Raw genomic sequence first — 22,517 nt, 5'->3', positions numbered from 1 at the left:
GATATACAACTCAACCACTAAGTACCGAAACTTAATCGATAAATTCAAGCAGCCACGTGTCACTTTTTCATGTGAAGAAAAATTCTAGTCCGCATGAAACTCCTCAAGAATCATCCGGTTGACACGTGGTGATTCTGCTCGGATACTCTGCACAGTGAACAAAATTTCAAGTAACGCTTCAATCCGACAACAAGATATCTCTCCTTGATTAAAATTTCCTGCTTCCTCATTCTAACCTCCTTTCCTTCAATATTTTTAGGTGCAATTTCACATTACCCTCGTATAAACTTTACATCGTTCCAAGTCTTATCCCGAAAATAAATTCCCGCTCGTATTACGTGCATCCATTGATCGGTCAAACCGATGATCTGAAATTTGTGGGAGAATCGAAAAGTTTCGTAAGATGGACGTAGCGATCAGCAACGTGGATAGAAACAACAATATCGAGATCAGCAACGAGAGCACCAATGAAAATGCACAGAAACTGATAGCGGAGTGCGGTAGCAGTGGTGGTGGTAGGTGCATGAGCACCCAAGCTATGCAATCGCTTTTCGATTTCCAACAAAACAATCTCCTTTGCGATGCCGTCATTCGATTGGAGGATGGGGGTGTTTTTCCCATACACAGAGCAATTCTGTCAGCCTGCAGTACCTATTTTAGGTTTACCCGTCGATTCTCTTGATCCACGATTAATTTTATTTATGGAACCTCATTCATCCCATATCAATTCCCGAACAGAACACTCTTCACCACCACTTTACACTCGCGAGAGAAGACCGATGTTCTCCTGGAGGGCGTAACGAGCGACATAATGAACCTCTTGCTAAAATACGCCTATCTGCGATCGTTGGACATCAACCGAGAAAACGTGTGCCAGCTGTTGGTGACCGCAGATTACCTCAACATCCATGGAGTCATCGAACAGTGCTGCGATTATTTGAGAGAGAATCTGGGACCGGAAAATTGCATCGGAGTAATGAGGTTCGCCAGGGAACGTTTCTTCAAAGGACTGGAGAACGATGCGTACATATACGTCATGAGGCACTTCGTGCAGGTGGTTATTCAAGCTAATTATCGAAACAGTAATTAGTTTAGTAATGGAGATTGGTATACAAGAGTCACGCAGGTCCTTGACTTAGGTAGCCGAGAGGAGCAAGGAGATCCTTCAATTGCCATTGGAGGAACTGCGAGTCCTGATCGGAGCCGACGAGCTGAACGTGAAGAGCGAGGAGACAGTTTGGGAGCTGGTCCTCAAGTGGATTGATCAGGATGCAAGGTCCAGGAAAGGTCATATAGTCGAATTGATGGAGAACATCCGACTGGGACTCCTGGATACCCAATTCTTTCTAGAGAACGTCAAGGACCATCCCTACGTCACGGGCAACGACGCCTGCAGACCCATCATCATAGAGACCCTGAAGTTCCTCTATGACCTTGAAATGATAACGCAGAAGGACGGGGAAGTCCCCACACCGGAAATAGCCCGTCCTCGGGTTCCCCACGAGATCATGTTTGCCATCGGTGGCTGGAGTGGTGGTAGTCCTACAAACTTCATGGAAACATACGACACCAGGGCTGATCGATGGGTCGAGGTAATAACGACCTTGAAAATGTTTTCTTCCCAACCAAAGCTAACGACAAGTTCCTCACTCAGGTACGCGAGGTGGACCCCAGTGGACCGCGCGCTTACCACGGAACCGCGGTGGTTGGTTTCGATATTTACGTGATTGGTGGATTCGATGGGTTGGACTATTTCAACAGCTGTCGACGCTTCAATGCAGTGACGAAAGTCTGGCGAGAAGTCGCTCCCATGAACTTCAAAAGGTCGATTATATTTCAGGGGAGCTAAACGCGACTCGTTCGCTTCTCATACTGAAAAAAATAACAATCGTTTGGTTCCACAAGCTGTAGTGTAATTTCAATTGAGAAAGAATTCAGACAACTCTAGAGTAACGGCGAGTAGCTCCCCGAAACCTTCGAAATAGGCTTTGCTTCATTCAGGATACTTAATGGACAAAACCGCGCAGGTGTTACGTAAGCGTAGTGGTGCTGAACGATCTGGTTTATGCCATTGGTGGCTTCGACGGCCACAATCGACAGAGCACTGCCGAGCGTTATAATTATAAGACCAATCAGTGGTCCCTCGTAGCGTCCATGCACTTTCAGAGATCCGACGCCAGTGCTACCATGCTGAATGGTTAATGAACTTTGCATATTCTTCCCTAATCGCCTTTAACTCCTATACTCGAAGAAACCTGATCTTCGCTCGTAGATAAAATTTACATCACCGGTGGCTTCAGTGGAACCGAAGTTCTAAACTCGGCCGAAGTTTACGATCCTGAAACGAATCAATGGACGATGATCGCTCCGATGAGATCCCGAAGAAGCGGCGTATCCTGCATAGCTTATCACGGAGCTATTTACGTTATTGGTATATATATATAGCATCATAGAGAATTTCGAATAAATCAAATGTCTCACTGTGTGTTGCAACATCTCGTGTCGATAGGAGGATTCAACGGGATATCCAGAATGTGCAGTGGGGAGAAATATAACGTAGCCACGAACACCTGGAGCCAAGTTCCAAACATGTACAATCCACGTAGCAATTTCGCTATCGAAGTCATCGACGACATGATCTTTGCGATCGGTGGTTACAACGGGGTCACCACGATTTATCACGTTGAATGTTACGACGAGCGCACTAACGAATGGTGCATATTGATATTTCGATACCTGAATTCTACTCGTCTCAATTTTTCTCCCTGCTTTGTACAGGTACGAGGCCACCGATATGAATCTTTACCGATCAGCTGTATCAGCTTGCGTAGTAATGGGATTGCCCAACGTTTACGACTACATTCACAAGCATCGGGAGCGACTCATGGAGGAAAAACGACAGAAATTGCTGTCCATGGAGGTTCATCGTAGCCAGCATCAGCCGCAGCAGAATCATCAGCAACAGCAACAGGACCAAACCCAACAAAATCGACAGAATATTCTCAACAATCTACTGACACCCACCATCCCTTCACCCATACCACTGATCAACGACGCGATTATAGAAAATAATCGAAACTGAGAGTTTCACACATTTTCTTGACTATTTCTTAAGTCCACGAAATTTAGGCCATAAAATTTGTGCGTTCTTTTCTTTGGTCAATTTCTCGCTAACCGTGCTTTTTCTTTCTTTAATTTTAAACTCTGACTTTCGACAGATTCCTATTATACCGATGAGCGATATATTTTCATTGAAGCTGGAAACTCGGCATTGTAGCACGCTGCGTTTAATGTTATACTGTCGGTTAAAGCGGAAGTGTAAATGGGTCAATATCAGTGCAAGGCTTCGCCGTGCTGTGAAAGATAAAAACATAAATGAGCGTTAATTTAAAATGAGCCAGTGTAATGATGCCACTGGATTCGTTGGAGCAAAACAACGAGTGAGGATTTCGAAGAGGGAAGCCGCAGCTCTTTCATTTGTCTCTCGAGTACGAAGTATTAGCACGACGATGAGAATCGGGAATGTGAGATGAGGTAGCCCAGTTGTGTTGTTTGTAGAAAAAATTATCGTACTTTCACATAGTTTGTTATACTCCAAGCAGGTAATCCAAGTGGACTATTTAATGGTACACGCGGTCGGTCGTCTCTCATTTCTGTAATGTTGGTGATATGGTAAGGTGAATAACATGAGATAGCATCGATTGTACGAAGAATCGTAGTTTTGACGTTGGAGAACCAGAAGAGAACCAAACATTGCTGGAAAATGGCAACTTCCGACAAAAATTCCTCATTCAATGGCACCACTCTCTCCAACCACGTGTGTTTGTTTCTTTACTCTTTTAACGATGCACGAGGAAAGTCCAGGTGAGATTCTCATAATTATCAAATTATTCGTCTAATTTTTTAACAGATCACTCTCGCATCTTTGTAATATTATTAGATGCTGCAAATCGATCAATTTATAGAAGCTTCGAGAAGAGAGAACTTGGAGAAAGGTTCAAGTGCAATGTCTCGTGTGAATCAGGTGAATTGGATTGGGTTTCTCTCTCCCTCGAGTAATCGTCTCTCTCCAATTACTTTCAACGTCCTTTCAATCCCTCCGAACGATCGACAACTTGGAAGCTAAATCATGAAAAATAGCATAAATAAATTCAACACTATTCTTGAATAAAATTCGATTTTCCAATCACTTCTCCCTAACACAGACTTTAATTGATTTTTACAGGCTCTCTATTTATGCAACGAATAAATTTGTCGATGCATGTTTGTTTTAGTTTACGAGCTGTACCGGAATGATTGCTTTGCGTGTTATTTTATCCACCTGGCCTTGGTTGCTCAGCAGACTCCACAAAACACTTTTGAATTATACATAAGAGCCAAATGTTCGTTTCGAATGTTTCATGCCCCTCGCGTAAATCCCAACAGGTGAATTAAGATTGCAACGAGGAATGTTGCAGCCTTCGATAACTCTTATTTCGTTCATGGCTGAAAATCGACGAGTGGCTTATCTCAAAATGCACATGACGTTAAATGACACATTATAACACAGGTATACAGTTTCACCTGTATTATTCAGTACATTTTTTTAGCGTAACCACGAAGAGCTTGGAGTCTCAAACGGTAGTAATGGAAATTGATTCAAAAAAGTTAACACACGAGATGTAGTTAATTCCAGCGTAAACAGGGAGTTCAATGTTGACAAAAGATCAACAATGGAGCACTGTCATTATCTTTTTGTTCGAAGCAACAACCGATCGTCAGATTAGTACAACCAGATAGCCCCGCTTTATCTCTCCTACCTACTTCTACAGCGATTACAATAAGAGCTAGCTAGTCATATTTTCGTCAAGCTACTTACAGCTCCATAAAGATTTTTGAAAGACAGATTACCAGAGCATTTACTCTGTCGTGTGGAGACTTGGAGAGAGATCAGAGCTCGAACCTGAACTTGCAAGGTAAAATCCAGCCTTTTTCTAAGCTGTTTTAATCCTTACTAAAGTCACTCCATTAATAAGGCTCTCATCTTGTAATGAGCTCGAATAGAGAGACAAGCTTCGTGATAAAGAATTTCATTTGGTGCTTTAATTTTCATTTTAAAAAGTTGCACTGGGCTCGAACGTTGGAAGGAGGGGGGATGCAGTATCGTAGTTGAAAGACTATTAGTCTGACCGGATGTTGGCAACTATCTCTCTGATAGTACTTAGATCGGATACCCCTGTGTTCCCTCTATACACCATCAATGTAGCCATGAGAAATGTGTGCACGTGTGTGTTTTGCTCGAACATACAGCCTCATCCAGAACAACACGGTCAATTTAGATCAGTGATGAACCGTCAGTGAAAAGAATGTCATCGCGATGCACGAGTTTTCGCTTTGCTTGTTTAGTTTCGATTTTCACTAGAAGCACGAGCGCTAATTACACACGTCCTCTCTGCAAAATGTGATAAAGTCTATTTCTATAAATTATGATAATTATTGTCCCTAAGGGCTTATGTAAAGATACACGGAGGGACGAGGATAATCATTAACGTTAACAGGTAGGAATTTTCTGGGATATTATTCGAAACATTGTGGGAGTCTCAATTGTGCCTATCATTGTTAATTGAATAGTTGGAGTGTCCATGCAATAACGATAAAATATCGGAACAACCTTGTTCCACTATTATCCCCTCCTATTATTATTTATAAAATTAATATTGTTTGCAGGCCATGCACTTATCTCGAGTGGTTGTAACTTTTAACAAATTTTCACCAATCATTCTAGATCTCTTAGGTTAACTGCTTAAGAAAAAGAAGCAGAGATTCTGTCTTCTCCTCAATCGTTCGACCTTCACAAGTTTTCTACGACGCTGTTATCAAATCAGAAACTTTACCCCAGCGCGACTTACACGATTATTAATAGTGGAGTCATTGAACCTTCATAGGAACGGAATATAGATTATGAACTTTCTAACTCTATAAAAGCTTAAAATTACTTGTCACGTCAAAAGCTGCTCGAACGAATGGCGAAAGGTTCAAGAATTAGAAATTTAACGTTAAATTAATATTGCGAATAATCGTTAGAAGATAAATGGAAAAATTAATTTGTACGGTTTTAGGTGGAAGGACTCGTAAGTTTGTTTACCCAGTGATTGATGAGAATCGATAATAAGTGGATTGGTGAGTCAGTGGGACAGCTGAGAAGTTTACAGTTTATACTTGCATCTATACGGTATTCAGAAGGGAAGGTTATCTGGGGATGGGTCATCGTGTCGAAAATAAATGACGTTTACGTGGGCGAGTAGTGAGAGTTTTACTAGCAATATCTATCACGAATTAATCTTGACTAGAAGCGAAACCTCAGTCGTCTTCAAGCTTCTTCATCGTCCTCTTCGTCACCGAAACTCTTCGATCTCCTCGCGCGAGCCTCTCAATTTCTTCTCTCAAGTTTTTATATCGCTGTTTACCTACTTATTCCCACCTACAACTTTTTACCCTCCTTTTCTCGTCTAACCACTTTTCAGCATTCGCCAAGATGCTGTGTATCTTGGGATGGAAAAAAATCTTGCAAAAAACAGAGTGTCACAAATATATAGAAGTGTTTAGTGATTCCCGGTCATACGTGGTTGACTCGCGCCTCCGCTCAGTGTTTGCGGAAGTAGAGAGGCGCGTTTAAGGTTTCGTAATGAGTGGATTTGCTTGTTGTTCTTCAACATTTCGATAATACTCAATTTGCTTTGCTAACAAGCCTCGCTTCAATTTGTCGTCAAAGCCGTCCAAAATGCTTTGAAAATTCAATAACGACATTCGTTCGGTAAATAATACAGGATTGTATAATTGTAAGATGCAATTTAACTGCGTACAACAATAAGACATTTGTGAATTTTCTCTCTGGATCATTCATGAAAAATCTTCGACGGTTCTTCTCATATCGTGTGCGACAGTGAACGAGTGTTGCTTCCAAGGGAATACAATTAATCATTATCGTAAGTAACGTTGAATACTAATTGGCTTAGAGTGAATTATATTCAATTTAATCTCTCCCTCTTTTTTTATTCTCTCTTTGATACGAGCTTCGAAGAAATTAAACGAGCATAATAAATATAATAATAACAATTTGTGCCAAGAATACAGGAGGGAGATAAGTAGAGAGTTGCATTTTGAAACAGAAAGTTCGGTGCTACTGGAGGAAAAATTTCTCCACTTATATCTGGTGAGCCCTCCGCGTGAAATATTGTGAGAGTATATCAATTAAAAAAATTATGCGTTTCTATATGGTGTCATTAGTGGGAGATAAAATTAATAAGAAAGCGCGCGCGCGCGCACGAGGCGTTTGTTGTTGCACGCGTGAAGAATAGAAGCGAGTAATTTCGCTGAAGAAAGGATATAAACGCAGAAGATAGGCTCTCATACGTTAACCCGATGTTTTCTCACTCTAATACCGACTAGTCTCGTTATTACGATCTCGGTGACCGGTCGATACAAGAATCGTCGCGTCTGGTTCAGAAGGAATAAAAAGCTGGCTGTGGACCAGTATTTGGTGAAGAAGGTCTCGGAAAAATAGGATGCAGGTCGGTAAATGGTAATTCGTGGTAGAGGGTACCATAGTTGATCATGCGAGAGAGGATAGTGCAGAGTGGAAAAATAATAGACTTATATTATGTGCCGAGGCGCGTAACGAGGGTTATTGCGAACTTTGCAGGACGAACGAAGCTTAGGCAAGATGAGTCCTGCAAGTATCGAAGCAAGTCTAGCAATGACCTAAATTGCTCGTCTCGGTGTACATGCTATTTTGTGTGACTTCGGTGTACTTATAAGTTTTTAAATTGAACAGCTATTTAAGTTAAGACAAAGTAATATTGTTATCTAATATTTTCAAAGTATACTTTCCCAGTAACACAATTAGTACATATTACTAGTTAGTTTAGTAAATGGACACAACTCGGAGCATACGCAGCTCAATATTTATATTATACGCCGGAGTAGTGCAATGTGCCCCGTTGTGCTATTCCCAGCGGTCAGAAAAAACGCGTAAATACACCGGAGTCGCACAAAATTGTTATCTAATATAATCAAAGTACTTTCCCAGTAAAACAATTAGTACATATTACTGGTTAGTTTAATAAATGGACACAACTCGGAGCATGCGCGGTTCAATATTTATATTATACGCCGGAGTATAGTGCAATGTGTCCCATTGCGCTATTCCCAGTGGTCGCGAAAAAACGCGTAAATAAACCGGAGTCACAGAAAATGGTTTTGCAGAAAACCGAGAAGATTAATTATAACGATCATCTCTCGTAGGGTCATGGCTGTGAAAGAATGGTTCAGGAGGCTTCAGCCCGTCCAGCTCTACCTGGTCCTCTTCTTCACCGTTGCTTTCTTCGTCGTCGAGATTGTCGCCAGTCACGTGACCCACTCCCTGACACTATTGCTCAATGCTTATCATATGATGTGCAACATCATCGCTATCGTCGGATGCATCGCTTCTATCAAGGTGAAAGAATCTCAGGAATTTTGCACTCACTTTTACTTTCATCTTCTGTAAACAGACTCGAACGATTTTGCAAAATAACCGTGCAATTTTTCTCCAGTATGGCCATCCTGACAACCAAAGCAGCAGAGACGAGATTCACGGGACAAACTCGCCTGGAAATTCAGCAATTTGCATCAATGGGGATGATCGTGGCTCCGTTAATTCTCTGTCCACAAAGACCAAAGTAATTCGATCGGATTTGCATATTAGTCGATTTCTCGCTGAACAATGATTGGTTTCAGCAATCGCACTCCGAGAGGAAGATGAAGAATACTTTTGGCTGGGCGAGGATCGATATAGTCACGATGTTGGTTTGCTGCGTTTTGCTAGCATCCTTCTGCTTCTCTTTACTGGTGGAGGCCCTGCAGACCCTCGTACACATCGATCATCTCGACGAGATGCATCACCCATTGCCAGTTTTGTGCATCGGTGCTTCCGGTATTTTTCTTAATGCCTTTTGCTACATCCTCATTGGTGGATACACCTTCAACCAAGGAGTTTTTCTGCATGTCACCAAAAACGGTGACGTCATCATACGAAGGTTCGTTATAGGAAACTTTCAGCATGAAGTATCCTACATAAGAGATCTGATTGTTCTTCTCTTTCAGAAACGTAAACACGTCGATTGCAAATGAGGGCGAGAATCAGCTGTCGGCACAAACCAGAAGAAGTCCCCTGGCACTGCCTAAAAGCCAAGGTCTGCGAGAAATGTTCCGAGACGTTCTCGGCTGCCTTTTTGTCATGCTAGTCTCTGTATTGGTGTATTTCACCGATTGTAGCGTAGCCAAATATATCGATCCACTTTTTGCGATCGTATCGTCCATTTTATTGTTGCTCCTCAGTTATCCGTACAGTAAGTGCATAGCAATGATTGGAAAAATGTTTGCACTCGTAAAAATAACTCCTCGTTTGATTCGCAGTGAAACAATCCGGACTGATTTTGCTTCAGACCATTCCTAATCATATCAACATCGACTCTTTGAAACGAGATTTACTGGAAGCTTTTCCTGGTATCGTCAACGTCCACGATCTTCACGTATGGCAGTTGACTGGACAAAAAGTGATATCGACTGTTCATATTATATTCTTAGATCCTATAGTGAGTATCATTGGACAAAATCAGTTTTGGCAGAGCATAAACAATTAACGAATAACAAAATTTTAGGTTTACGCTAGTATAACCGATCAAGTAACTGCATTCTTCATAGAGATGGGCATAACTCAAGTGACCATACAGCCGGAATTTCACAAGGTACGTTAACCAACGCAGTTTGGTAGGATCGTTTTTATACGCTTTCACCGTTTGATCGATAATGAGTGACAATCGATTTTCTTGGATCAGATGAATCCGAACATGGAGAAAGCTGATTGTCTCATCAGGTGTCATGGAGAGCACTGCAGCTCATCCCAGTGCTGCTCTAGAGAGAAATTTCTAGAAGACTCTACCGTGACGAAGAGGCACAGTCTCAACAAAAAGCTGGAGAAAAAAGAAATCATCCCAACGACCGCTGCCATTGATCTAAAAAAGTACACGATTCACGATTGCGAAGGCCAAATCCAGCAAAAATCGGTGGAGCACGAAGAATCCTATCCATTGCGTAAAGCCACAACTTGCAGTGATAAAATTACACAAACGAACTCTTACGCGATCAGTGTGGATATTAACGAGCAATCACCTTCCATCAGTGATATTTCTTAGCTCTGGTTTTGTCCCTGTGCATGTGTATTAGAATCTTTAACCCGAAGACTGGAGACTCTAGTATCGTAAGAACCCTGTGACTCACAATTTCCTCCTCGAGAGAACTATGATGTTTGTTTTCTGCCAATTTTAATTGTTTTTTTATTTTTAATAAAAATAGATAGATTTACGAATGGAGAAAATCATGAATGCAAATTTCTAGATTGATTTTTCTCACGCCATAAAAAGACTGTTTGAGTCTTGATTGATTTTAGACTCTTTAAGCCGGTAATAGATTTCTACGACCGACCGATGCTGCCATCTCACGGTAAAAGAAGAAAACTTGCAGGCGCCCAAGCTTAATTATTATTACCCGTGCGTCAGCTTTGGAATTTCTTACGTTATAATACTCACGTAATACCAGCGTTTAATTGTGCGAATGCGAATGCGAATGACGATTGAAAAGTAGGACTCTGTGCACTCATGCTCCAAATACGAAATGTATGAAATAATAGAACGTTTTTCTTTTCTCCTAACAAAACAATCCTTGAGGCTCTTTAAAAATATTCAAAATATCCTTCACTATAGCATTTGTGAAATGTTCTGCACGTATTAAATGGCCTACATCCTAACAAGAACGTTTCGATCTCTATCTAGCGTATCTGGAACGCGTTAATTTTTTAACCGAACTGGAGATATCACGATTACAGTTCGATGTTCGATGACTCTTTAAAAATAAACATGATATTTCTTAAGAATCAACCGATTCAGTCACATCGATACGTGCTTCTTTGAAAAATTCCTGTATTCACATTTTTCCTCCGCTGCTCCAGAACGTTCTCCATTCTCCCGGAGACTGTACATAAGTCCCAAAATATCACTCGATACTTTCTTACGTTAAACAATACTAAGAATGTAAACAGTCGAGCGTGCTTCGCATCGTTCATCGCCAAAACAGGCTGGAAAGCTGGGACCAGCCGGTCGTGCATTCCTGGTTCCGCAGGAGAACCGTAGTACCATTCCAAGGTCAACGGCATCAGGAAAATAAATACACGAATCACAGCTTGACCAGCATTTTCATCAATAAAAACCCTGACTCTTCCTCGATTGGATTCAGAGAGAAAATTCAACTAATCAAGAAATTATTATCGATTAGCTGGGTCAGAAAAACAGATGATCGGGATGAAAAAGTGGGAGAGTGAATACACATACGCAAGTGAATAAATTGAAAGATACACAGAAATATAGAGTGGTGCGTGAATCTCGGATTTCGGGAGAATATTTGAGGCTCTGACGCGCGATACGGGGGAAAGACGGGTTTTATCGGGTTTTGCACGGGCGACGTTGGGTTATGGGTGTTGGAGTGTCGCGTCGCGTCGTAGAAAACGGATGATGCGGAGATGACGTCGACAATCGACTCCGATAAGTTGAAGCCAGGCAAAGAGTTGAGGCAGTCGGGTGGGGCCGGGGCAGCCGTTCAGTGTGAAAGTAACAACGGAGCGGGGAAGACTCCGATCGGTGAACCAAGTGGACCGTGACACGCGCGCTTTTCACGTTGAATGCGCCAGTGCAATTTTTTTAAGGTCGAAAAATGTGATAAATTCTGCAGAATCGTCGTTACCCAGGATACAAAATGCGGAGTCTTCGTGGTTCCTGCGTTTACCTCGTCATCCTAACGCTTTGCGCAGGTAAAACCAACAGACTTCACCTGTCAGAAAACTCAGTCCAACCTGAGCGTTTCTCAATGATGAGGTCACGTGGTCCCATGACTCACTTACACAGAAACAGGTTTACCTCGGAGCGCACGTGGCTCTCATTCCTAACAGTCTCTCACAGGTGAACCAGCTCACACCACCGTTAAACCTATTATTCACTGGCTGCTAAATCAGGAATACTCAAATCTGACCTAGAAATTTAATGCAATGTTTCTCCGTCGCGGTGTAATTCCTTAAATGAGCGTAAATTAATCAAGAGGTCATGTTTAATTTGCGAAAATTTTTTATTGTAAGCATCTTAGGAATATTGAACAAAAGATTTATTTACTGCGGATATGCCATTTGCGAAAATATGCACTTTGGTTTGTGGACCATTCGTCTGTAAATGATGCACGGTAGGAAAATAAAATTCGTTGCTCGTCGTAATAAGAATAACGCTTGAATAATGATTCAGAAGCTTCGGCTTGAATTTCACGCGCTAGGAAGAAGCGCATTCGTGTCATGCTGGAATTGCTTTAAGTAGTCTTGGTCTCATTGAATCATCGATGAATCTACACATCTTCAATGGCTCTGATGGAGCCTAATAACTGTCCGGAACAGAGACGATACACGATGTATATTTGCAATATTACAAAAGACTCCACTTAACATTCCACGTTGAAATCATCGCACACAGATTACTCCACGCACCAGATCTATTTTAGATCTTAGACTGGTATAAACAAATTGTCTCGTGGAAAGATAAATATTCAAAAATTAACGGAAAAAATATTCAGCTCTTATTCTTGTACACTTTTAACTGCACGCTTCTAAAAATGGATGTCGTTTCCTATACACAGATAGCAAACTCATCGCTATCTGCTTGTTTTCAGTAGTTAATCTTTGTACATGCTTTAACATCTGTTGCGTTCTCCACCCTTTCCTGTTCAGCCTGCTAGCGGGCTTATCAAAATTAAATTTTCGAAAATACAGATTAAGTATATGTATCATCGTTAACAATTGCGTCAGACACTCCTTCCTCCCTGGAAAAAATTATTCGAAATAATCTCTCAGGGATCCGTGAAAAATAAAGTATTATTATAAAATCTCAACAGATGAGAGAAACGAGTATTATTATATATTAGTTGACGCGTTCTGCTGGCGGTTTGCTGGGATTGTAGATCGCGCGTTGTCCGATAGGCAAAGGTTTTATCGCGAAAGGAAAGAAAGAACTTCCTTCCTAGGCCCGAGCATTGCGTATAAATTGCTAAACTGGCGCGCACGCAGTTATGCCCAGAAACGAGCAGATTCCGATAAGCTCATCATCCGCAGGATACTGTGGCTAAGCATTCCTTTTTTCTCTTCTGAAATTTTTCGCACTCGATTCGTTCCCTCGAGATCATCCAATAACTCGTCCAATGAGATCGAACTTTTCTTTAATTCAGGTGCACGAGCAGCGAAGCTGGAAGACGAGAAAAGTTCGGATGAAATTTTAAAATTCGAAGGGGAGCCTTTGGAGATTAAATGCAGCGGCTTTAAGCCAATTAAGTTCGTTTATCCGGTCGGCGACGAGGATGCTGTAAGTTTAGCATAATTAGCGAGGAAAACGAAAGAGGAGCTTTTTAATATTAGCAAACTGGTCCGCCAGGTCATGACTTCTCCCGAGGAGATCCTTAACGAGGAAGGAAATGGTGTTTACCATAGTATACTCAGGAGAAACCAGACGGTCCACGGTGACACTGGTTGGTATGGATGTGCCGAGGAGGATGTAGAAATTAACCCCAACATCCACAATAATCCCAATGTCTCTTGGCTTTACGTTTACGTCAGATGTGAGTAAGAATAAAACGCTTTTAATCTATAATCGATCAATCATATTTCACAAAATTCATTTTCTCCCCGATTTATAGCAAACACGAGCTTTTTCGTACAGCCCGACGGTTTCGTCTCTCTCCGAGAGTTTGCGGGAGGTACCGCCATTATTCCCTGCAGGCCCACTTGGCCGAATCTCAAGGTCACCTTAATGAGCGACGAGATCGAGGTGGAACTGGACGAAAGAATAACTTTCGATCCAAGAGTTGGCTTTACGATTCGAAATGTCACTCTGCGGGACAGTGCGTACATGAGATGCGTGATTACGCAAAACGATGAAACCTACGAAGTCAGTTATCCTCTTACAGTGTTGCGTGAGTAATTTCTAAATAGTGCTGAAATCTCTTTTATGAATATTTCTTAATTAAGAGTTTGTATTTTAGGTAAGCCATCTTTGGTCGATCCCAAGATAATAGACGAGCCTCTACGACACGTGACGAGAGGTCAAACGCTTTACGTAAACTGCACAGTGGAGGTAGAAGCTGATCTACATTACGTCCTTAATTGGACTACGCCCCAACAGGTACCCTATTAATTTATCTCCTTCATTTTTTGCACATTCGCATGGTAATATAAAATAATCTAAAAATTTTTTATTCTTAGAGCGAGAGAATATCCACAAGATTTTACAGTTACCCGTATGGTGGAAATTCTCGAAGAGCTATCTGCGAATTGATAATACAGAATGTGCAAGAAGAGGACCAAGGATGGTACGAATGTACCATCTCGACTTACACTGCGAAGAGCAAGAAAACCAAAACCCACATTACTGTCTATGGTAGGTAATCTTTACAATTTATGTTATAAATAAATAAATTTATCAGTCGTCGTTTTAATTATTTTTTGCTACGATAGATCCTAAGTTTAAATATATCAATCTAACGTCGCAAGACTCTGACAAGTACAACCAGAGGAAAAATGGTGACAGAGTTCAATGGGTCGTTTACGTGGACGCTTATCCAGCTGCGAGTCTTCGATGGTAAGAAAATTCTTTGTAAAAAAAAAAAAAAATAGACAAGAAGTTGTATTGGTTTATTTATACAAGGTTCAATCCGAAAGGAGAAGAGATTATGGGTTCTTGGGCAGAAGCTGAGAGAGCTAAACACGCGGTTAACATTCAACCATCCTCCACAATATTAAGGATCAATCGTTTGGATGTCGATGATATGGGAATATATACTCTAATAGCCACTAACGAGGAATTTATGGAGAGTCTCAATTTTACCCTGGATGTCATGGGTAAATTTCTGTCACTTTTTATCAGATATCTATTTGTCTATTAAAATTTAATCAATTAAATGATTTTATTTTTAGCCAAACCTATTCCATTACTGGGTAGAATCGAGTCTTACTATGAGCCTAATAAAACTATAGAAATTAATTGTGAGGTTATTGGTTTCCCTACACCAAACGTCACTTGGAGCTTCTTGCAATGTCCTGAATATCCCTCGTTGAATAATTCAAAAAATATTCAATTAACCGTAAGATGATCTTTATTTCACAAATGTTTTATACAAAAAATATTCATGGTGAAGATTAATAGCGAATATGGTTAAACGTTACTTTTCTCTAGAATGTCAACGAAAATATTTTGGCTACCTCAGTTAAATCTGTGGTCAGAATGAAAGCAGAAATGTCTGGAAAGATAACTTGTACGACTTGTAACACCGAAGGCTGTGATTCTGTCACTGATAATATATTTATTTCCGGTAAGATTTCTTTCTTACGTAAGTGTACGAGTATTAGTTGTAATGATTATATGCATATATTTTTTTTAGACGGAGTTGGAGGTTTTGGAATCTTAGAACCAAAAGGATTTGTCACGGAAGGTGATGATTTGCAAATAATATGTGCTGCTTCGATTTACAATTACACAAACGACGTAGAATGGAGGAATCCTGAAGACAAACTATTAAATGATACTGGTAATTTTTTCTTTTATTAAAAACAAATCCAACATTTCTAATATAATCATGTCCACTTTTCAGAAAGATTAGTCGTCAAGCATGAAACGACTCCTTTTACCCATAGATCAATATTAAATATTAAAAATGTTGATAAATCGGATTCCGGATATTACGTATGCAGTGGGCAAATTAAGGATGGTACGATGGAAAGAATGGAGTATCATTTGCAAGTGCAAGGTAATCATAAGAATATATTATAGTATTCTTAATGTAACAAAAAATTAATTATCGACTGATTAATTTTCGCCACAGATCCTGCTGCACCAACGCTAAGAACAAATATGAATGGAAGTTTGATCAGTATAAACCTTGGTACTGAAGGACATAAAGCGATGACTTTTGAATGTGATGCAAGTGGAATGCCAGAGCCAAATATAATTTGGTACAAGGTATTTTTAATTGTTCGACACAAATAATGTTTCAAGTAAAAAGAAAGTGATCATTATTTAAGACATTTAATTTTTATAGGACGATATGATGTTGAAGACTAGCGATCAATTCTCTCTATTATACAAAAATCAAACACTGCAAATTAAATACTGGCTTGAACGAGATGCTGGGAAATATTTGTGCAGAGCAGAAAATCGATTAGGAAAGGCAGAAGCTTTTCAACAAATAGCCATAAAAGGTAATTTAATCTGTGCTAAAAAAATATAATTTAATAATATCCAAAAAATATTGTGGTTTTTAGTGAAAGAGCTGCCCAAATGGATAATAGCTTTCATCGCCATTTTAGTTATTATAGTTATAGCATTGATTATTTTCTTTACTATAAAAGTACGTCGAGAAAAGGTACGTCAAGTTTAATTTTTAAACATTAAATTACACAAAAACGAGTAAATAGAAGGAGCTGATATTTTATTTAATTCGTAGAAAATGAGAAAAGAATTGATGGAAGCTGGATTGATGCACTTCGAAGAAGGAGCCCTGGAATGTCTCAATCCTGACTTGACCGTGGACGATCAAGCCGAGCTGCTCCCCTATGACAGGAAGTGGGAGTTTCCACGGGAACGATTAAAATTAGGGAAACAATTGGGCTCCGGGGCTTTCGGGGTTGTGATGAAAGCCGAGGCCAGGGGAATTGTCGAAGAGGACACTGTAACTACGGTTGCAGTAAAAATGGTACGAGAGACAACGGAGCCTACTTTCGTCAAGGCCCTCGCCAGTGAATTAAAAATTATGGTCCACCTTGGAAAACATTTGAACGTTGTAAATCTTCTCGGTGCCTGCACGAAAAATATTTCCAGACGTATGTAATGTACAACAATTGATTAACTTATATAAGCAAGAAAATCCTGAAAGTTTACCACATTATTAATTTATAAATAGGAGAGTTGCTGGTGATCGTGGAATATTGCAGATTTGGAAATTTGCACCATTATTTATTGACCAACAGAATCAGTTTCATCAATCAGATCGATGCAAACACTGGGAAGTTCGATCCCAGCATTGGCCTTGATCTTCTAACAAGGACAGTCAGCGTAGGAAGCAATAATAGGTATTTGCCTTTACAGACCCTTTTTTCACTCAAACTCTGTTTGCCATTATCACCGACACAAGACTCTAACTTAATGGCTGAGTGGCTGGTGACGGCTCGTCTGGATTAAAGCTGTGGGTCCTTATTAATCATTTTAACGCCATGACACACGGGTCAGCAGGTCACGCAACGAACATTACATAACCAAGCACCAATTCCCATGCAGCTATTCTCACAAAGCACCATTATAATTTTACCACTAACTCAACTGTTTATCTTTGCTGCATGCAAAAGGGGTTTGCGGTTTAACAGGTCCTCTTCTTTTCTTTGACCCGCTGTAGGATAAACTATGCGGCATTATCATTTTCTCGCAGTCTTAGCGCGAATTCCGATTCGACGAGTGGTCAACAATCTGCTCAACCAACGTCCTTGGACTCTCAGGGCACAGTTAGCATGTCCCCCGACGGTGCCATCACGAGCAACAACTCCGTTCAGCCTGGATGGAGGTCCAATTACCGCGGTGATTACAAGGGCCAGAATCTCAAGCCCATCTGCTCGCAAGATCTTTTGTCCTGGGCCTTCCAAGTTGCACGTGGAATGGAATATCTCAGTCAGAGAAGGGTGATTAAATATTTAATCGATAAAATTTTACAAGTCCTCGTGCAATAACAAAAAATAATTCGCAGGTACTGCACGGTGACCTGGCTGCGAGAAATATTCTGCTGTCGGAGAATAACGTGGTGAAGATTTGCGATTTTGGTTTGGCAAAGACCATGTACAAGGACGATAATTACAAGAAGAAGGGAGATGCGCCATTACCCATCAAATGGATGGCTATTGAATCCATAAGGGACAAAGTATTTTCAACACAATCTGATATCTGGTCCTTTGGCATTGTCCTGTGGGAATTTTTCACTTTGGCAGAAACTCCTTACCCAGGCCTGACAGCGGAGAAACAATATCAGAAACTGATCGAGGGCCATCGAATGGAACAGCCGCAATACGCCACTAATGAAGTGTATGCTACGATTTTTCTAAAATGCATCACAACATTTTTTTATTTTTATTTACATTCTCACTTTCAGTTACAACATAATGTTACAATGCTGGAAAGCCAAACCAGCTCTTCGTCCGAGCTTCACGCAGCTGGTGGATAATATTGGAGATTTGTTGGAAGAAAACGTAAGATCGGTGAGTAAAGAATGTTCTGGTATGATTAATTTTTAGGTGATCATGAGAAATACTTACGTTGAATATATTTTTCAGCATTATATCAGCCTGAACGATCCCTATATGGACATGAACACAACGATATTCGAGAATGGTAAGAGTGATTACTTGACGATGATGTCTCCACCCATGGATCACACTCTATCACCGGGACACGAATACGTGAACGCCCCAATGACCTCGCCCCCTTATTCTCCGGATTCTTCCTACCTGTGCATGAGTCCCAGTAGGAAGAGGGACGACGAATCAGGAATATTTAGTCCGAGACCGGAAGAAAAGTCCCACTTCGAGTTTCCATCGGCCATGTCGGATTCTGAAGACGCCATAGAATTGTCTCCGATGTTGAAGAAAACCGAAGAGGAGGATCCTTACCTGAAACCCATAAACGTTCACGAACGAAGAGTGGAATTTGCTCGTCAGAGAGAAGCCTTGAAGAAGCAAAGCAAGGACGCGAAACGCGATAGGGATTCTGGGTATTGCAATACTCCTAGAAATCTCCACTTGATCGATCTCGAAGATCCTAGCAAAAAGATCGACGATTCCGAGAGCAAACCGAAACTGAGTAAGGATTTTGCTCCCACCATAATCAGAACTCAAGATAATTATGTGAATATGCCTCAGCAGAAGTGTGACTTGAGGAAGGATTTCACAGATGGATATAGTAATCCTAGTTACGTTCTCATGAGTGATAAGATTGATCAAAATGACACCAAGTCCTATTAAAGACTTTTTCTACTCTCAAAGTATATTTTTTAAGGTAACTGACTCAGAGAGTTCATAGCACACGAACGAATTTGTAAATAAAATATTGATATAATGTTCAATGATACATGGATACGAGAAATATTTGACAATTTCTATCGAATTTATCAGATAGTTTTAATATATATTTTAGAACTGGCAATGATACTTTAATGTACGTTAATTTTAATTAGGAGACTGTAATATGTGAGCTTATTAGTTTTCTTGTGCGTGAGCATTAACTGTGACCAATATTTTAAGCGCTCAAATATTTTTATGTTAAGATAAAGACTATACTCTAGATTCCGAATCTTTCTTCAACAAATTATGTGGCCAAAATAATTACTGACCTGTAAATGCAATTATTCGTACTTAATACTCAAATTAATTGTGTTTATTGTACATATGAGCAGTATTACGATACAAATTATGAATAAAGTAGAACTGGAATCTTAGTCAAATTGTGCAATGGATAATAAAAATTTCTACGTTTTACATAAACCAATTGACTGTTATTAGCAAGAAATAGTGGACGCTTCTGCTCCTTCATTTATCCTAATTGAATATGGAACGTCGTGTATCGTTGTAGCATTAGGAACACGACGACCATCTTTGAGAATATCCCTTACCATGTTCTTTTTATATTTCATCCATCTGGAAAAAAGAAAATATTTCCTCAAGAATGATATTTTATTCCTAGTTAAAAAACCTACTTTCTATTATTAACAAACTCCTTGTACAACTCTTTCTTGTTGGGGTACATTTCGTTTAGAAAAGTTTTCACTCTACCCCAAATATTTGCTCGGTTGTTATCCATCAACCAATAACGAGGGATCAAGAAACAACGAACGTGAGTGTTTGACACTATTCTCTTATTGCGCATCTCTTCTCCTAAAAAAAATATCTAATATTTATTGACGAATAGAATTACTCTACTTACTTAATATTTTTATTGCCTAGTCCAAAACAGGCTCCTCTTGTGAATGTGCAAATTTGCATGAATATCGTGTGAATATCTGTGGTATAATTACTCTGCGACGTCACCGATGGTTCTTTCATCAAATTCGCAGCAACATCAGTAATTTCATGCCATTCGTTCACCTTTATTTATGAGAAAAAAGTTACTCGCTTTTTAAATTTTGGAAATGGTAATTTGAACACTCACGACGTCCACAAGCGTAGTTGTGATAATACTCGAACGATCAGGATCAAGGTTTTTCGAAATTGGTTTCAAGGATAGCAAATACTCAGTATAATCAATGGACGTTCTGCCACTAGTCCCAGCTATACTCTGTAATTATTTTTTTAAAGAAAAAAAACTGCAGTTTAATGACCTCTCTTTATCATTCAATTTTTCACCTGATCAATTCGGCCTCCTTTTTCATCGTGCCTCGATTTATGACTCGCTCTTCTCGAGGAGGTCTTAGAGTGTATTTGCCTCTCTTGGACATTTTCATTTATGTTTTCTTCCTCGTATAATTTGTATTTGATTCTGTTACCCACACACTTCTCACGAATTAACATATGCTCCAACAATCGACATTCACCGTTCACAATGAAATGAACATAATTGACCATTCCTACACCATCACCCAGGAGAATCTTGAATGTTTATTGTTCAGAATTATGTGAATTTTCATTGGGTCAAGTTTGTTAATTACGAAATAGTGGTGTACTTCGTTGGGCTCAAAATCTTTTAATTTGCTGAGAATGCAGCATTCTCGCTTAGCTTGATCGTCCCAGCCCTTAAAGTAATTAAAATGAAGTAGAGCATCTTGGAGTATGTCCCACTCTGCCAGTAAAAGACCCTTTAAAATGTCATCGAAATCATCGTGCGTCAAAACAAGAAGATCGACTTTAGCTAAGAATTGTAAAGAAAAATACGTTTTGGTATTATACTAGGACAAATGAGAGCCACATGAAATTTCCTACTTTTCGTTACCGCAGTCGCTGTTCGAGGTACATTATGTAATAAAGCGATCTCTCCGAACATATCACCCGAAGTGATGGTACCCATATCAATTTCCACTTGATTCCCTTCAGAACAAGAAATATTTTTTATTATCATTGGAATAAAAGTTTAACTTCCGAATGCTATTTACCAGTATATTTTTCTGTTTCTACTCTGGATAAATGAAGTTCTCCATTTATAATAAGATATAGATTTTCGGCGCTTCTCCCTTGGCGAACCAAATAACGATCGGGCCCAAAATATTGGTAAAAACAAGCGCCAGCTAACGAATACTTTAATTCATCTGAATATTTTTTAAATACGTGAAGTTTTTTGAAGAGATTTAAAACGTATGTTTTATCCTCCTCATTTCTATCGACTTGCCTTAATAATAACTGCGAGCGATCCTTGTATAAAGAAAAGCACAGTGAATTAAAATGAATTATTTCAAAGCGATTATATGGGTATATTCAAACCTCCAAAGAAAGAGCCCTTGTCTCTTTTTTTTCCTTCTTTTCTATTTGTATTTTTTCATCTTCTTCTTCGACCACTTGTTTCTCTACTAACCAGTCCTTGTATTCTAGTAGTATTAATCTTACTGCAGCTCGAAATAAATATCGACCTCTCAATCTGTCAGACTGAAGTGTAATTTTAATTAATTATTTCAAATGATAGAGACAGTGGACATTATTGCTCACTCACTCTTCGTGCTGCAAACTTTGGAGGTAGCGTTATTAATCCTAATGATTGTCGCAGGCTACTCCTTCTAGCATTCGTCATTTTAATGCCGTATAATATTGAAAGATAAATTTTTAAAATACCCAAATTATTCTCAATTCTAATATTTGTAAATCCATCGAATTTTATGAATTAATTGCAAACTTCGACTTAGAATGATTTAACGATGACGAACTCCTTATGGGGTTATCCGAACCATTCACAACTACATTGTTTTATAAAACTTTTCCCATCGAAAAAATTCGATATGTCAAATCTCGCATATACGGGTCTTTTCCTAACAGCGAAGCATAGGAGATTCGTGTTAGTTGACTATAGCACTCGGAATGATCGAATCTTAGAGCGCTGATTGGTCAATATTACGTAGTACCAACAGATAATAGGCCGTTACCAATAGTTGGATACAAAAAATGAGATTCATCCGCCATATTGGTGTGGAGAATGTTTACATGCTAATCCTAGCAGAAAGAGATGTAAAAATGGAGAAATGTCAAATGGTAAGGTTACTAAAGTAAAAATTGAAAATAATGAATGGAAAGTACGAATATTCTTCATTTTCATTCAAAGTATTCAATTTTTACTTTAGTAACGACAACATTTGACTGTACATTGTATGTATACTATATCTATATTCAACAATTCAACCTCAATCAT

At 39.6% G+C, this 22,517-nt stretch overlaps 4 protein-coding genes and 1 long non-coding RNA gene across 7 annotated transcripts; 4 read left to right on the top strand and 1 right to left on the bottom strand.

The window, feature by feature from the left end:
- The first annotated feature begins 403 nt into the window (after positions 1–403).
- klhl10 (kelch-like protein 10) lies at positions 404–3,082 on the top strand. Its single transcript, XM_066735787.1, has 8 exons — positions 404–660; positions 739–1,054; positions 1,140–1,592; positions 1,655–1,824; positions 2,028–2,197; positions 2,273–2,431; positions 2,510–2,714; positions 2,779–3,082. Exons 1-8 carry the CDS (start codon positions 404–406, stop codon positions 3,080–3,082), a joined length of 2,034 nt encoding a protein of 677 aa, XP_066591884.1.
- Positions 3,083–3,323: 241 nt separating this feature from the next.
- On the top strand, positions 3,324–4,142 carry LOC136778520 (uncharacterized). 2 transcript variants are annotated; one of them, XR_010823437.1, is made up of 3 exons: positions 3,324–3,534; positions 3,603–3,864; positions 3,941–4,142. It is a non-coding gene; the product is annotated as an uncharacterized lncRNA (long non-coding RNA). The 2 variants fall into 2 exon arrangements; XR_010823438.1 differs by having other exon boundaries at positions 3,600–3,864.
- A 465-nt stretch (positions 4,143–4,607) lies between these two features.
- Positions 4,608–10,877, top strand: ZnT77C (Zinc transporter 77C). Its single transcript, XM_066735643.1, has 8 exons — positions 4,608–4,955; positions 8,284–8,476; positions 8,574–8,699; positions 8,758–9,056; positions 9,124–9,368; positions 9,436–9,614; positions 9,681–9,767; positions 9,858–10,877. Exons 2-8 carry the CDS (start codon positions 8,288–8,290, stop codon positions 10,212–10,214), a joined length of 1,482 nt encoding a protein of 493 aa, XP_066591740.1. The 5' UTR covers positions 4,608–4,955; positions 8,284–8,287; the 3' UTR covers positions 10,215–10,877.
- Positions 10,878–11,637: 760 nt separating this feature from the next.
- Pvr (PDGF- and VEGF-receptor related) lies at positions 11,638–19,675 on the top strand. 2 transcript variants are annotated; one of them, XM_066735623.1, is made up of 21 exons: positions 11,638–11,881; positions 13,333–13,466; positions 13,536–13,719; positions 13,798–14,073; positions 14,143–14,282; positions 14,363–14,537; positions 14,615–14,738; positions 14,805–14,998; positions 15,074–15,240; positions 15,333–15,468; positions 15,538–15,684; positions 15,748–15,903; positions 15,979–16,115; positions 16,195–16,354; positions 16,418–16,518; positions 16,600–16,975; positions 17,056–17,224; positions 17,578–17,824; positions 17,890–18,221; positions 18,289–18,394; positions 18,470–19,675. In XM_066735623.1, the coding sequence occupies exons 1-21, from the start codon at positions 11,827–11,829 to the stop codon at positions 19,154–19,156; spliced, it is 4,203 nt and encodes a 1,400-aa protein (XP_066591720.1). In that variant the 5' UTR covers positions 11,638–11,826; the 3' UTR covers positions 19,157–19,675. The 2 variants fall into 2 exon arrangements, with proteins under 2 accessions (XP_066591720.1, XP_066591719.1); XM_066735622.1 differs by having other exon boundaries at positions 17,545–17,824.
- On the bottom strand, positions 19,672–21,905 carry LOC136778687 (uncharacterized). The gene is made up of 10 exons (XM_066735786.1): positions 21,828–21,905; positions 21,602–21,763; positions 21,277–21,532; positions 21,107–21,211; positions 20,851–21,035; positions 20,534–20,776; positions 20,340–20,465; positions 20,131–20,275; positions 19,888–20,065; positions 19,672–19,828 (listed from the first exon to the last, which is right to left on the bottom strand). The coding sequence occupies exons 1-10, from the start codon at positions 21,903–21,905 to the stop codon at positions 19,690–19,692; spliced, it is 1,617 nt and encodes a 538-aa protein (XP_066591883.1). The 3' UTR covers positions 19,672–19,689.
- Between the last annotated feature and the right edge of the window lie 612 nt (positions 21,906–22,517).

Source organism: Prorops nasuta, unplaced genomic scaffold (genome assembly GCF_024137725.1).
Source record: "Prorops nasuta isolate Cenicafe-Biocafe unplaced genomic scaffold, Cenicafe_Pnas_1.2 PNAS00014, whole genome shotgun sequence".
Classification (NCBI taxonomy): Eukaryota; Metazoa; Arthropoda; class Insecta; order Hymenoptera; family Bethylidae; genus Prorops; species Prorops nasuta.
This window is presented reverse-complemented; position numbering and strand designations above follow the sequence as displayed.

Excerpts from the sequence above, each read along its gene's own strand:
- LOC136778687 (XM_066735786.1), bottom strand. The coding sequence starts at position 21,905 with ATGACGAATGCTAGAAGGAGTAGCCTGCGACAATCATTAGGATTAATA. Across the intron at positions 21,533-21,601 it reads CAAGGGCTCTTTCTTTGGAG|GATCGCTCGCAGTTATTATT; the intron begins GTTTGAATATAC and ends TCTTTATACAAG. Across the intron at positions 19,829-19,887 it reads GAGTTTGTTAATAATAGAAA|ATGGATGAAATATAAAAAGA; the intron begins GTAGGTTTTTTA and ends TCTTTTTTCCAG.
- Pvr (XM_066735622.1), top strand. The coding sequence starts at position 11,827 with ATGCGGAGTCTTCGTGGTTCCTGCGTTTACCTCGTCATCCTAACGCTT. Across the intron at positions 14,074-14,142 it reads TTATCCTCTTACAGTGTTGC|GTAAGCCATCTTTGGTCGAT; the intron begins GTGAGTAATTTC and ends TTTGTATTTTAG. Across the intron at positions 18,222-18,288 it reads CAATACGCCACTAATGAAGT|TTACAACATAATGTTACAAT; the intron begins GTATGCTACGAT and ends TCTCACTTTCAG.
- ZnT77C (XM_066735643.1), top strand. The coding sequence starts at position 8,288 with ATGGCTGTGAAAGAATGGTTCAGGAGGCTTCAGCCCGTCCAGCTCTAC. Across the intron at positions 8,700-8,757 it reads CTCTGTCCACAAAGACCAAA|CAATCGCACTCCGAGAGGAA; the intron begins GTAATTCGATCG and ends GATTGGTTTCAG. Across the intron at positions 9,615-9,680 it reads TTATATTCTTAGATCCTATA|GTTTACGCTAGTATAACCGA; the intron begins GTGAGTATCATT and ends ACAAAATTTTAG.
- klhl10 (XM_066735787.1), top strand. The coding sequence starts at position 404 with ATGGACGTAGCGATCAGCAACGTGGATAGAAACAACAATATCGAGATC. Across the intron at positions 1,055-1,139 it reads TCATGAGGCACTTCGTGCAG|GTAGCCGAGAGGAGCAAGGA; the intron begins GTGGTTATTCAA and ends TCCTTGACTTAG. Across the intron at positions 2,432-2,509 it reads CGGAGCTATTTACGTTATTG|GAGGATTCAACGGGATATCC; the intron begins GTATATATATAT and ends TCGTGTCGATAG.